The 15,670-nt window shown below is 41.3% G+C and overlaps 1 protein-coding gene across 5 annotated transcripts in view; it reads left to right on the plus strand.

Moving 5' to 3' along the window:
* Positions 1-15,670, plus strand: part of KLF12 (KLF transcription factor 12) — a 241,373-nt gene that overhangs the window by 176,084 nt on the left and 49,619 nt on the right. For all 5 annotated transcript variants that reach the window (XM_064713382.1, XM_064713389.1, XM_064713400.1 and 2 more), the window contains one exon: positions 1,750-1,809. In XM_064713382.1, coding sequence (XP_064569452.1) covers positions 1,750-1,809 — 60 coding nt within the window. The remainder of the gene's footprint in view (positions 1-1,749; positions 1,810-15,670) is intronic.

Below are 15,670 nucleotides of genomic sequence, written 5' to 3' on the forward strand. Positions count from 1 at the left end.
CAGTGAGGTTGTTTGGATGAGTGTCTTTTGCTTCAGTGCCTGGATACTGTAGGTTCTAAATAGAGTTTTAGCTATCTGCTAAATTTTCCACTGTCAAAAATTCAACATGCAAATACTTAACCTCAGCAACTGTATTTTGGTCTGCCAAGTTGCATAGTTGTTAAAAAGGGAACTTTATGAAAAGGAATGTCTGAAATGTAGAGTTATGACTTCCAGGTAATGTATTGATGTTTATATCACCTGTGCAAATAAATTATTTTCCAGTGAGACACAGAGATGATTGTAAATTAATTGACATGGAAGACAACCATTGGTCTTAATGGTTTCCAGTAACCATTTATTCCAGTGCATATTGTTTTCGTTTGAGGGCTGATTGGGCAGGGGAGATTTTGTCACAGTGCTCTTTGATTAGGTACTGACACAGTTGTAGAATAAAATTTGTACCTATTTGTACCTGATACATATTTCTGAGAAGGAAAAGACTCCACATGGAGCATGGAAAAAACCAAAACAGTGTTAGGCAGTGATAGAGCTAATAACTTACACTTCAAAAACTCTGTACATCATTTTGTCATCTGCATACCATATTTGTGTCATTATCAGAAATTTAGCATCTAACAAATGGTAAAAAACAGTAAAGAAAGCCATTATTTACTGTAGACTTGAAGCAGGGAAGTGTGACAGGTTCAAAGCATTCAGTGCAAAATTTTGAGAGAAAATGGATTGCTAGTAGGTTTCCAAGGGCCAGAGGAAAATGCAATTTTATAAATTAAGCAAAGTTGTTCTGAACATTTCCTTTTCACTTTCAACAGTTCCTATGCCAACCTGGATATTTTAATTGAGCATTATAAAAGATTCAAAACATTTTCAGTGCAAATACATTCAACTGCTAGTGTGCTTGAGCTTTTTATTATTCATATTGTTACTCTAATATTTTTGCTAGTTTCTTGGGCATTAGCCTCAGACTACTTTCACAGTACATTTGAGATCTGAACCACAAACCGAAGGACCAAAGGAGCTTATTCATGTTCTTGGCTTTCTGCAGATTTTTCTTTTTTTTCCCCCCCTGACTTGGTGGAATTTTTTCCAAAAACCATCTGCATGGAGCTTCTTATTTGAGCACATGCAGTAGATCAGAATTTGTCAGTGAAAAGGAACATCTCATGTAATCCAAATCTCAACCAGCATAGGAGTTTGTACAGCTATGGCACTGTATATTGGTGTTGTTCATTATTCAAAATGGTATTTTAGAAGATTGTATATTTTCCCTGGAGTCCCAGTTCTAAGTAAAAATGTTAAAGCCTGAGTTTTTTGGTTTTGTGTGGGAATAATATTACTGATGCAGCAGAATTCTGGGAGCAGACCTGCACTGCAGCCACTTCATGCAATGTCTGCATGCTGTAGATTCTCATTAGAGTTTACCTCTTTGTTGCTGATGATTTTTTAATAAGAAAATGATAGATCATGATCCGGAATTACCACTGAGTGACATGTGTGTCCTTAAGCTTTGACTTTGCTGCCATGAAAATTAATCACAGAGCTCCTAATTACTTACCATTAGATGGGGCATCTACAGAGCAAATTCAGTTTGAGGAGAGTTTTGAGTGAATGGGAAAATCCTAAAGTGTCTTCCACACTGAGGCTGTGTGCCTTACTTACTTTGCAGTAGGTGTTCCTCAAGCTTGTCTAAGTCCCCTTCGATTATTTGGGGTAACTTAAAATTCCTAATTGTCTGTGTTCAATTTCCAGAGAGAGCATGTGGGGCTGTGCCAGGTCAGCTGTTAACCCTTTTCGTTTTTTCAACTCCAGGTATGAAGCATTTTATTGTGTATTATATAATTTTCTGTTTTATTGATGAAGTCTAGTAGCAGTGCTTTTCAGGTTTCTTTCCCTCTTTATGTCATGACTGGGGGGGTATGTGGGGCTAGGTGAGATCTGAAGTTGAGTTTTGCAATTGCTTTTTTTTATCTTGGGGCTCAAGAGGGTGGTGGGAAAGCTGCAATTTAAAAATTTTTTTTTTTTTAATAAATCATGGTGTTTAAAATATAAGAATAGAAAATACCTTTTCTGATGTTTAATAATATAGTTTAAAGTGTTCAAAGTAGTCTGGTGAATTTGAGTAACGAAGTTAATGTGCATCAATGTAGCTCATGTTATAGTGAATCATTGCCAATTACCGTGAAGCAAAGCTGCAAAATGTAGGTAGAGCTCTTCACAAACATCTTCTTGATTTTATTTCAAGGAGGGCACAAGTTTGAAACCTTCCTCTGTAATGTTCCTTGTAGATGGATGGCACAGGGTTTACATGCCAGTCCAGTAGCAGGGGTGACTGGGAGGCTTCAGCAAGTGCTGTGGTACCTTAAGGGCCCTCGGGCTCACCCCACTTGCCCAGGTAGAAATGATGTCAAAGGACAGAAGGATGTACCAAAGCTGGTAGGGTTCCTGTTTTTGTGGGACTCATGGCTGTTGCTTTAGTGGGTTTTAAAGCAGTATGCAGTGAAATGTCCACTTTTAGTGTGCTTGCTTGCCTGCCTGTCCTCCTCCCTGCTTTTGTTTGTTTTGTGTGCCCCTCTGAAGGTTCCTTTGGAGCTGTGTTTATTATGGGGCAAGTGTAAACCCATCAGCTCGCTGCTCTATCTGCTCTTAGTGACCTGTGTTCCTTCGGTCTGTGGAGTACAGAAGAAAAAACAACTTCACACATTCAATATAAGCAAGTATGTTCCAGAATAAATCAAATTCTTCACATTTATAAGTACAGCTAAGCTTCATAATAAAATTAGGAAGAAAGCATGTTTAAGAGCAATTACACTTTCAAATTGCTAATGAGTAGTCAAATACAGAAGTCATTCCTCAAGACTACTCCTATCTCCAATTTGCAGTTAATTACACTACAACTGGTATATTTATATTAAAAATTTGCAGGATCTTATTACTCGAACATTTTCAAAGTGGCAGCAGGAGCAATTTCTCTGTTAGAGCTAATACAAATCTTTCAAGGTTTCCTTTGCTATGAAATTGAAACTATACATTTATTGTTAAAAATCCCTAGAATGTTCTTTGATCTGATTGTATTATCAGTGCAATGTCAGGAATTGCTCTGATGAGCCTACTAGTCTCTCAAAATGTTGTGCTTCTAAAACATACGCATATTTCAGATACAGTTTTTATTGCAGGCTTCTTTAGTTGGCATTAAATTAACTATATAACATTTTGCATGTTGGCTTCTATTCTGCAAGAAGCATTTTCAAGAAGGACACTTGTGTTGTTAATTTTTTGCTCGTTGTAGATGTTGTCAGTATTTTGCTTTAAAAATCCCTCATGAATTTATTTGGTATTTACATACTATAGTAATGAATATGAGATCCTACTAATGAGGCCCCCTGAAAAACGTGCATGGTTAGATGTAGATGAAGATGGGTGTCATCTCATGCTGAAAGTTGGTGTGCTCTGACTGGAGCGAGATGTGACTGAAAGGTAACATTTGGCAAGACAAATAGGTTCTAATGAAAGCAGAAATTTGGAAAAGAGCTGGGGGGTAGTTAGGTGTTTTTAAAATAAAGAACCAAATTGATCAAGATGACACATCTGTCAAACCTCATTTGGGCCATGTGGACTTAGCTGTAGATTGAAAGGTGGAAGTAAGATCAATTAGAATAACATCGAAGTCAGTGCATTATTTGAAAATATGAATTCTTATGGTGCACGTGAAACTGCTGACAGTGCTAGGAGTCTTCCCCACAGCTGGTCCCTCCCATTGGGGTATGGCATTGCTGGAGTTTGGGAACAGTAAATGCTTGTCAGAAGTGAATTCTGCTGCAGTTAAATGCAGCTATATAAGTGGATATATTTCATTTGAATTGAATTTCATGCCTACCCAGGTTTGGGTATTTTTCAACTTGGTATTACTAAACTTATCTTTTTTCACTAAAGTGCAAGAAAGTTATCCTTTCATAAAATTACACCGAGAAGTATGGTATTCCAGTTAGGAAAGTACAGAATTTGATACTTCAATTTCTTGGTGATGACGGAGGAACAGAGTGGATCACAAAGTCTTGAAGAAACGTTTTTGTAGGATTTTTTTCCTAGTTTTTCTTATTGGGTTCATCAAATCTACTAAGAGTTGCAAGTTTTACTCCAAACCAATTCCACGCAAATCTGCATCTGCTGACCTCTGTGGATGGCCAGAGGCTGTGACAGTTGCCTCGGTTCATGCACATCTAACTGTTCATTTCCTCTAAAATGTGGAGCGTTTTGTCCAGACTGCCTCCTCTGATCCACTGGGAACAAAGTGATAATGTGTGCGAGTTTCACATGTTGGGGGCACAATGTGCCTCTTCATCTTTACTGTCTTGCTAAGGGTACTGCTTTAGCTCTTGTATAATCTTCCCTGATCCTCTTTTTAACACCTCGTCCACAGGCTCAGCCAGATGGGAGATGTTTGGCAGCTGGAGGACCCAGATGCCAAATTCTGGAATACAGCTTCCCTGCATTGGCACATGGGCTCATGGCTGGCTTCTTGGCTTGCACCTCTGCTAACTTCTTGGCTACTGTCTAGCTGGCAGCTGGGGCACTGCCTCTGGGGCTGTGTTCAGGTCAAGCTGCTTTGGAGTTGGATGGCTTTCCTGATCTGAATTGCGCTGCTGGACACCATTTTCACCTCAGTTCACTGTGACTCTCCACTGTTCAAAGATGAACGTTTGCAGTGTTCTATTGTATTGCTGACATTTGTAAGACTAATTCGAAGCAGTCCTTCTCATTTGTCATGAGTTCAAAGAGAGAAGAAGCATTGCAGTGCAGAGTACACTGCTTTACTTGTTAGCATTCCCATTAGTTAGTGAGATTGTTTAGGCCCATGTCTCTACTTGCGATTCATCTCCAGGGCCAAATTGTTAACTGAAGAGCACAGGCTTTAAAGGATGTATTTCTTGTGTCTAAACTTTGATTGCTTTCAGCTGAAAGTGAATTTAGCATCTGTCAAACAGAAAAAAACCCCACACATTTGCAGAGGTAGTCTGGATCATTTTTAAAGAACAGGATAAAGAATAATGATGATGATGATAATAAATAGGAAGTTACTGGTAATAATTAAGTGCACTGCCAGCAGAAAATGCTTGATCTTCTCTTTGTCGGATTTGGAATGTTCTCATTTCACATTTACTTTTACTTCAGGTTTTTTATTGGGCTTTTTTTCTTAGTTTTTTGTTGTTTTGTTTTTTGGGTGTTTTTTTCCATAAATGAGGTAATGAAAAATTAATGCATCTAGGATAGGCAAAGCATTTGAAGCAATTCCCTATTCTACATATTTTCCTTCATGCAGCTCAGTGCATAAACATTACTTTCGATGGGAAAAGCTGCAAAATCAAGAGGTCACTTACACTCTGTATACTTACAGTAAAATTCAGATTAGTCATACCTATTATGAAATTTTCATTCCCTCTCTCAACTAGAGTGGGACTGTGTTGTGCTACACTAGAGGCACTGATATCTCTGTTACACTCTCAGAAAACTTTTTTAATGCTTGAGTGAGTAGTGCTTGTGCTTCACTGTGAAATGAAACTTCTACCTGTATATCGAGGTTAAGCTTTGCAGGTTGAGCTGACCTCTGAGGAAAAGCACTTGAATTCCTCATTATAGTCACTAGAGGGAATTCAATGTCCCACGAACAACCGAAAAGGAGCCCTTACCCATCTAGTTTAGGGGTATACTTTAGTGGGCTAGAGAATGTAAGTGCTTCTCTGGAAATCTGGAAACACAGCCCAGTTACATCAGATCAATCATTATGGATTGTATAGAGAACCACTAGGAAGTAAAAGCATTGTTTTCCCTCAGAGGTAGTCTCTGTAGCCCTTTCTGGATTATAATGGAGCAGAGATGAGTCTTTTGTCAAGCAAACTGGCAGCAGCAAAAGCAATTCTGCCGCTTTTGCAGATGAGCTTCATTAATTAGCTCATCAACAGACTGGGAGACCTGAGGTGTAGGTTCTGAGCACAAGTTGATCTCATTGGGATCCGGCCTAATCAGATAAGATATGAGGGGAGCAGTGGAGTGTCATCTCTCTTCTTGCTGAATATGGGCAGCTGTATAAATAGGAACACAGAAGTTATGGGATGGGGAAGGAGAGTGGGTAAGAAGAATCTGTATCCTTGCCTGAGCATGGACAGGACTGGGACTGTAGGCTCCTTCCCTGAAGCAACAATGGGCCAGAAACAGCTGTGGATACTGAAACAGACCTTTCATTGTTCTTCTCTAGATGCTTAGTGTCCAGATTTCCAGTATGGAACCAGGATCCCCCTTTTCTGCCCAACCTTTTAGCCTTGTGGATCTTGCATTCCTGATTACAGAGTATCCTCGCTTCCATGGACACTTAGGTAGAAGGTCCTGCATCTGTATAGCCAGATGATTCCTGGGGTGGTGCTCCTTCTCTGGGTGAGTTACCTGACTGCAGGGCTGCAGTACAGCACCTTGCCAGTGCCACCACCATCAGCACTCTGCCTTCTGGGGCTTCTTCACACGGCACAGGAAAGTTCGGGACAGGGCTCTGCCTGTAGGTGGAAAATGGGCAGCTGCCAGAATGAGTCTGTGTGGACATGTGCCTGGTGGTTGGTACCCAGGGAAGCTCCATCCTAATAGTGAGGGACCTCATGGGTTTGGGGGAGGCTGTGTAGGACACTTCATGGCTTCATGGGACAGTGGGTGGGCATGGGACCATGAACCTAGGCAGGCTTTTGGGTGTCTGCCTCCCAAATCAGGGTTTCAGCATGCCCATTCTCACACTTCACCTCTTTCCAAACTGGATTTTCTTTGAAATTAGCAAGCTTTCAGTGCTTTTTAATGTAGTAGAATTAAAGATATTACTCCATTACCTAGACTATTCCTTTTGCTGGTTTACCTGTTTCTGCCCTTTTTTCAGCTCAGCCACAATTTTTGCCCCATCAAAGCAATTTTGTCACTTTCCGTGTCCTACAGGCTTTGGAAATCATAATCATCTGTAAGGTTGAGCTTATTCTCTTTTTCCTTTTTTTAAGTGCCTGGGATTGTTATCCCTTTTGCATTCTAGTCAAGCAGAGAAACAGTGTATGCTGTTAAAAAGGGAAAGCAAGCAACCATAAATATGTTTTTCCATTCTCTTGCACCTCCAGTACATTCTGTAACCCAGTTACTGTAATTGTTTTTAAACTTTTTTTAAACATGCATACTGTCAAGAGATTGCAGTAAAACAAGGGTTTCTCATAAGGCCAGTGAGACTGTAAGAGATGAAAAAAGATGACAGAGCAAACAGAAAATCCCATGTTTTGTTTGTCAATTTTTTTTTTTTGCCTAATGGCAGATTCTTGGAGAAAGGATCTATTTGCTTCAGTGGAAGACTGGCTTAGGGTTTGCTGATTCCCAAGGCAAAAAGAAGGCATAGTTTCCAATTTGCAAGCTATTCAGTGTGTGTGATGAACTGAAGTCATTTGTGGATTTGTATGTTGCGTTTTGACGTGATTAAATGTTTTAAGTCTATTGATTTCATGCTGGGGATTAATGATGCTGAATGAAAGAGCATCAAAGAATAAAACGTGTTTACATGCTCGATTAAAATACCTTAAAAAAGTGCCAGAGTACCTATTGTTGGATCGGAATGCGATAAGAGAAGCAGAGGACCAATCACACAGCCTGCATCAACAGGAAAATGCATTAACTTCCTTAGGCATAGAAAGAAGAAAAGCAAAGATTTGATAAGGATTGACTGTACCTTTCTGAATGCTTACTGGTCGTGTTTGACTTGGTTTTTTTGGAAGAGGGGATTAAAGAGGTTTCATTATCAGTTACCACAGATCTGTTTTACTGAATCAATCAAAGCATGATGCTTAGCTGCTCGGGATTAATGAAATGAGCTTTTAACTGGAGAACTTGTTGGGAACAGCAATGTTAATAAAGGACAAGACCTAATGATACTCAGTGCAGCTGTGGACATGAGATACAGTAAAGATGGTGTTTGCTGCTTTGAATTTGTGTAGTACTTTTAGATCTGTTTGCCTTAGCATATTAGCTCAAAAACATATCATTATCTTAAAATGTTCATAGTGCTAATTGGCTTGTATCTGCTCTCTGCAAGTGTTCCTAATGGCTCTCTAGATTCATGGGTTGTATCTGGAATTGCAGTTAGGTGTCACATTCTGTTTATCAAGATAATAGTAGATAGAGATGAAAAAGATCTGTTTGCTTGTTAAATCCACCCTGTTGCAAGCACAATATAGGCTTTTCCAATAGTATTAAACTGTTAGCAGCCCTTATGTCAGCCAGAATGCCAGGCAGAGAATTTATTTGTGGTGTATCTGGGGAGAAGGTGCCTTAATGATCAGGTTAGCATGTGACATGCTTGATGCACGTGAAATACTCCCTACTGAGCTAGGGAGAAGTTTAAATGTGCAATTTAATGCAGCTGAGTAAATGTCTGACAAGACCAACTCAAGCACCCATTTGCTCTTTCTCTCCTGATGCTCTGATCTGGATTAGCATATGTAAGATAAATTCAGCATCAGTCCATACACCCTACAATTCATTTGTCTCACAACAGGGTTGAATTATTATCCTGAGTTTGAGGCAGGGGAGGGGGGGCTTGACAACATGCAGTTATTTTTTTTTCTCCCATTCCTATTGCTTAGTACAAGACCTGAAGCCCTTGGTTACAGAACAAAGTGTCTGAGCAGTAACCAAGCTTGTGCAAACCCAAGAGAAGAGTAATGACTGTTCCTCGCAAGCTTCCTGCCTCAGTGCAGGTGCAGGAATCAGGAGTGCCTGAATAATTCATAAGGTGCAAATTAGCCCCAGCTTGCTCCCACTGCTCGAATTTTGCTTCTGCTTACCTACCTAGTTGCTGGAAAGAAAAGAATAAAGAATGCTTGGGAAACCAGGGAGAGAAAGGCAAAGAGTGTTACAGTTTAAAGGCCAGAGTCACAGAGACTGCTGAATGCTGGGTGTGTTTGAAGGCCCGGTGCTTGTTGCGGAATTGGACTCTACATTGATTATTCATAGAGTGTTTTCTCAGGAAGAAGGGAGCTCTAGGGACCCATTCCATTGCTTTTGGAGAGGAAATAAACTTCCTTTTAAGAATTAGGTTTTTCCTGCTTTTATTGTTATGGTTTCTAAAAATTATTGGGTTGAAAGAAATGTTAAAAGTTCAATTTTAAAGCCTGTAAAGGTATTGGAGAGAGTAAATATATATGGTGTCACTCAACTCAACAGTTCAGAGAAATTTGATGAGAGATCTAGGATGTTAGGATGGTTACTGCTTTGAGTAAATATGGATTTCAAAGGCTCATATGAAACCAGTTAGATATGGAAATGCAGTGTGCAATTAGCTTGTATTTTTATCATTTTAAAGGCAGCGTTGCTCTGTTTTAAATAATTAGTGATGGTTACCTTTTCTGTTGGATTACTTATCTGCTTTTTCTGCCCAGAAGACCAAGATGAGAGGCAAGTAATGTTTAATCTTTCTGCTACACAACATTGCATCTCACCCAAACATCAAGTAAAAGGTTTTGCTGAGCACTGTTGTGGAAGAAGGGAATTCCTTACACAGCTTTTGGAATGGTTTGTGTGTCACTGTGCAGTACAGAGAGGAGCTGGCCTGAAGAAGGCAGGTTGTTTGCGCTGTGTACCTGAATATCCCTTTGACATCTCTCATTGGGGAGATGGAAACATCTGACAGCTCCAGCAGGAGCAGGAACAAGGTAGCTAGTTTTCCCTGTTGGCAGGTGTTCAGATGGAGAAAAACTCTCCTAATGTTTTTGCTGTGCTGAATATGAAAAGAGAACTACAGCAGGAAAAAAAGCTTCCTTTTAGTGGTTTTGGAGGTTTTCTGGTTTTTTTATTTGTTTTGGGGTTTTTGTCCAACATTTAATCCTTCTTTATTTGCCCCTCTACCCCACCCCCTCCTGTCTCTCACGTGCAGCAGCTAGATCACGTTGCCATCATCTGTTTTTGTATTTCCCTCATTTGGGTTGCTGGAATAGGAGCTGGCTTTCATTTCTAGCTGATTCTGTCATTTCCGCTAGGCCCCAGCTTGGGAAGGTGCCAAGACCAACAGGTGATCCTTGTAGCTGCAGAGCAGCAGGAAGAAGGCTGTGCATGGAGGAGACAGTGCACCAGAGGGGCTGCCTGGCTCTGCTCCATCTTGCTGTGTAATTAATGCCCCCCTCCCCAGCCCCTCATACTGAGCAGAAAATCTGTGCAGAACAGATCAGCTGTAGGGAAAATGGTAATAAAGAGTCCTGGAAGAATACAGGCTGTGAAAGTGCAGAGATGTGCTCCCTCTTGGGGAGAAACTGTGGCTGGTCCTTTGTAAGGAACAGGGACAAAATTGTATTAGCTTCTGTAAAGTAATATGCACTCCATCGACCAGTGCAAGAAAGTAAGCATTTCAGTAAATTTCAGTGTTAGCTCACAGGAATTCTTGTATGTACAGGAACTAGTTTAGAATGAGGTGATCATTTAGTTAAGCTTTTCTCTACAAGGAGTAGCTTGCAAAGTCACATGGAAATTACTTGGGCGCAGAGAGTTAACTCTGGTTGGGAAGGACCTACCTCAAGCTGTAGGGCTGGGGACACCAGCATTCTCTGGACAGCACTGATGGGAGGCATGACTGTGCAGGGTTTCACAAGGATGATTTTTGGAACATGTGAGAAAATTCCAGGAACCCTCAGGATTGCCTCAAAGAGCTATTCTTTTCAGAAGAAACTCTTAAAGAACTTTTTTTCCTATGAAAACAAAGTTATATTTAGTAGGTGACAGTGGCTTAGCAAAACCAGTTTTAAATCATACCTCTAAGGCTTAGGTTAACCCCTTGGCATATACCATGATGTGAGATAATGTATCCCTGAAAACTGTAACTGCATGTTTGTATTTGTGAGGCAGGCTGATGTTTTGAGATAGACACATGTTAGCTTTAATCCTTTGAAAAATAGATGGTATCTCAAATTCTTTCTGCTCGGTATATATGGAAGCCAGATTGTTTCTTTCACCTGTGGACTCACTGCTAGTAGTTTGAAAGCTGAAGGTCTCACGTAGACAAGGTTTCAGTTCTGTGTGCACTTCTGTAGGGAGCTGGGCTCTCTCAGTGCACCACGCACATTCCCAGAGCAAGGGGAAGCTGTGGGGAGCAGGGAACTGGGAAGCCTGGATCAGTTCCACCGGTGAAACCGAAGTGCTGCAGCAGATCTGCACAGCAGATGCATCACCTTGACTGCCTGTTCCTGCTGTACACAAACCAGAAACACAAACAGCAGTGAGAGCAAACTGTTATGAAACATCAACATATTTAGTAATGCTTCTAGCAGCTATCTGTCTGCAATCCTTTTGGCTAAGCCAGCAGTGGTTTTTCTTTGTGTTGTTCTGCAGTTTGTCAGCCAGCTGATGGGGGAGGAAGTGGGGGATACATTGCATCTCAGGGATGTGTGTGTGTGCAAACCTAAGGGTGCTGCAGACCCGAACTGGCAGCAGATTGTTCATGAATACTCACTTCCCTTGGACATGCCTCCTCATGCTAAAGGGTGCACCATTGCATCCTTATATCATCTCAGTATTTTCCCCTTTGTGTCCTTTCCTTTGTCCGTGGTGGTTTGCTGCTTTTGCCCCATACCAAAACCTCTGGTATGAGAGGCTGTTAGCTGGGAGTCAGGTGTTTCTGTCAGCATTTTGTGAATTTTTCTCTTCTCTCCTCTGTGTCATAATACCTGCATTTGCAGTGGGTCCTGGGCAAACCTGAATAGTCCCTCTGGCAGCCTCTATTGCTACTTGCTTCCTCTTGGGTTACAGGACTAGGGGGAATGATTTCTTTCTAAGATATTCACCTGTGCCTCTAGTGACCTCTGAGAAGCTCCATATGCATGGCAGAATGTCATGGAACCAGAAGCTTTTATCTGTAGTGTGCTGAGGCATCCTGGTGACTGTTCCATCAGGAAGCAGCACTACCAGTTGGAGAGGCTGGAGAGTGAGCAGGGATACTTCCCACCTGCATTTGGCTACAGTACAGCCTGGTCTGGGCAAAAGCCCTCCAAAGAGTACTGCAGGCAGGAGAAAAGCATCTTTGGGCAGCCTCTGAAAAGTCAAGTTTTCCAGTGCATTTGGCAGGCAGCCTGAAGCAGATCCATTCCTTATGCCAGCCCCGTGGAGCGCTGCCCCTTGTGGTTCTCCCTCCCGCTGCAGTACATACCTTACTATTATTAATATTCTGGAGGCGCCAGCAGCATGCTTTGTTCTGGATGGAATGTGGTTGCCCAGAGTGCAGGGAACTGTGTGGCCATTGTTTTACTATGGGTAGATGGATCTGATAATGAGCACTGTGGTTTTTCCTGGTCAGTTTTTTTCATTCACCTTCCTCTATTCTGCCTTCTGCCTGGGCTGTCCCCAGTGCACTCAGCATGTGAAGGATGCTGATCCCTATGGCAGGAGAGAGGGAAGAGCTCTTGGGACACCAAGGTGCATAGTGGGGGCAGGCTCACACAGCACCACAGCACTTCAGTGGGAACAGACTGCACATTCAGCTGCACTTAGTGGTGTGCAGGGTCCCTAAGTGTGCAGAGCCCCTCAGTGTGGGTTGTTGGTGCACTGTACAGTGCGGAGGACAAAGAGCTGCTCCTGTGAATCTTTGTGCCTACTACAGCTTGGCCCAAAGTCACAGGCTCTATTGTGCCATCACTGTAAAACCATCGAAAGTTTCAAAATCGGTGGCTGCTGCTGAATCCTTAATAGGCATATTTACTTTGGAACTGCAAAACTTTTAATGTATCTGCTTTCAGTTTGTAAGACCTTCAAAGGCAAAAAGATTAGCATGCAAGCAAACAACACTTCCAGAAAAAAACCAGTGGATTTGGAAAGCACGCTAGCAAAATGTCCTGTCACAGGGATTCCTGTGAACTCAGTGTGGAATAAGAAGAGGCAGCGTTCACTGAACCTCATGTCCCCCAGATTAGTAACTGTTTAATGTTATTCCTGTAACCTGTATACTTCCTCCTGTTATACCACCTCCTCCTGTTTTTCCGCCCTGTGCGGTTCTACTGTTTCACTAAGTATTAGCCCTTTGTAGCACATAGTTTGTCTTTTTAACAACTTTGTGAAGTACCTAATGCTCTTTTGGGTGCCACATAAGTGATAATGATAATAATTTTCCAGGTATACTATACCAAGTTGTGTTGTTTGTTGCACAGACACAAAGTAGGGGGGGACTGCTCAATGCTGATATCTCAGCTGTAAGGTAAGCCTCTAACACAGGAAGGGATATGCTCTGGTTTATTTATGAGTACACTCAGAAGCAATGTCTGCCTTCCAGTATATCCCTGCTTTTTAGGATGGCACATTTTACTTGGATGTAATATTGCCAGAGGTCAGTAATAATCAGGGTGAAATTGCTTACGATGCAAAGGTAGTGAAACATTCTCATTACACTCCAGTCCTCATTTTCATTGTTAATTCAATGTTGTTCAACTTTTCACTGCTTTCTCCCTTACAAATGTGGCAGTGAGACAGCCAGGCTGAGCCATCTGCTGCTGGTGCTTGGGAGGTGCAAAGAGACACCACAAAGAAAATTGATTGACTGCAGCTGACTGTATTAGGGAGAGACCTTATTTGAACCGGCAGTAACTGGAGGGAAGTGTGAACTGGCTTTAATTCTCGAGCAGACCTCTGAATATTAAGGATGTACACAGCAGTTGGAAGGATACATTCAGAGTCCAGTCATGTTCGAGATCACATCCCCTTGGCTTTCTCATTGTTGCTGTGGTTGTTCACAGCTGAGGGGAATTCTCTAGCTTTTGGATTTAATGTTAAATATGTAATTGGGTGGAAAATTAATGTAAACTTAAAATAATTTGGTTTCTCAGTCATTATACTTCTTAGTGGTAAATTATTAAGCTTTGTGTCTCTGGTATCTCCCAAAAGCCCTGCCATTACCGATCGTCTGACTGTCTTTATTAGCTTATATTTTTTCTCTAAAAGCAAGGCCTCATGTACAGTGTAATTATCCAGCAGTGTTGATTAATGGCATAATTCCCTTTTTCTGTAAAACTGCTGTGTAAATTATTTTCATTTCATAAAAATTACTTGTCAGGCAATTTTGTGGAAGGTTTTTGATTTCTTTTTTTTTTTTTTTTAGGTTTTTATCCACTCTCTCTATCACTGTGTCATGGTAATATCATTAAACACTGTTGTGTCTGTGCCTGGTATGAGCGCTAAACACTGCAATGATTTCAATGGAGAAAATTAAAGTAGTTTTCATGCTATTGTTACTTGTATCACCAGACCTGATGAACAGAAGTAGCTAAGATACTGTGTTCTGAGAATAGGAGTGTTTTTGGAGGTACTTGTCCCAATAGTGAGATCAAGGAAGGAGACTTGCTCTTTTGAGCCAGCTGTTGAAATCTCTGCCACTTCTCAACCTTTCAGATTTCCTGTTGCCACTTAAAATATGTTTTCAGGAACCTCAGTAGCCTACTTGTCTTTTTTTTTTTTTTTTTTTTTTTTTTTTTTTTTTTTTTTTTTTTTGCTGCTGTTCCTTCCCCTTTGTCTTGGACGTGGCTCCTTACCCTTCTTCTGGCCTCTCTCAGTGAGACTGGGAAGCCTACTTGCCACTTCCCCATGCCCTTAGATATTCCTTCATACTCCCTACACCTGTTTCCTGGGCTATATGATACTGAGAAGATGCCCGGCATGTCCTTCTTGGCCTGTGAAATGTGCTTGAATAGGAAGTGGTACAACGCTCATCAGCTTGTCGTCTGGGTTGGACATGAACAGAACAATGGACAGTGTACAGTGAACAGCCCTGCCTTGCATAAAATGACAACCTGGTATTGCAAGTTGAACCTTCTCCTTTCTGATGAGCATGTTTCCTTTGATCTGCTGTTTTTAAAGCTGTCATTTTAAAGCTGCCATGTATTTTCTAAGCACCTAAGTAGTGTGAAGGTCCTCCTAGTCCTGTTGGCATAAGAGCTAGCAAACCTACTCCTCTGACATGGGAGTCCTTCACTAAAGCTGGCATGCAAAAGGTGGTTTCAAAAGGGCAGGTTTCACTAGCGTGTGTGTAGGAACAACTGACCAAAGTCTAAAATCCTTCCCACTGATGTCCAAGTGAACCCAGTAACCTGGCTGGTGTTTACTAAAAGAGCAGAGAAACAAGGTTATGATAGAGTGATTATTCCTCTGGAACACCTGAGTCCCCTTTCTCTATCCATCTTCTTTCTTACAGCATTAAAAAAAAAAAGTACTTTCTGCCTCTCAGCTCCTGAGGTTATTACTTGACCTTAACGTTTAATATCCATATATGGCCCTGCCCTTTGTGAACTTGTCTAATCCTCATTTGAGCTCATCTATATTCTTAGCCCCTGCTGTATACAGTGGCAGAGCTCTAAGTGTGTGCTATGTGAAAGAAATAAAGTTCTTCCCTCTGTTCAATTTAAGTCCCCAGTTCTTTGAAAAAATAGTGAATAATCACTTCCTATCATTACATTCTTGGCTGTGCAGAGCTCTACTATCTCCCGTCAGTTATCTCACAAATTTGGCATTCACAGGGTAGCATGGTTGTGGGCCAGCTGTCAAAGAGGTGACTGAAATAATTTTCCGGGGGAGCCTTTTCCACTCTGCACTCTCTTCTTGAGACCAAATTGATCCTAGATCTGCCATCATCTGAATCTAT

The sequence above is a fragment of the Zonotrichia leucophrys genome, chromosome 1 (assembly GCF_028769735.1).
Source record: "Zonotrichia leucophrys gambelii isolate GWCS_2022_RI chromosome 1, RI_Zleu_2.0, whole genome shotgun sequence".
NCBI classification, from domain to species: Eukaryota; Metazoa; Chordata; class Aves; order Passeriformes; family Passerellidae; genus Zonotrichia; species Zonotrichia leucophrys.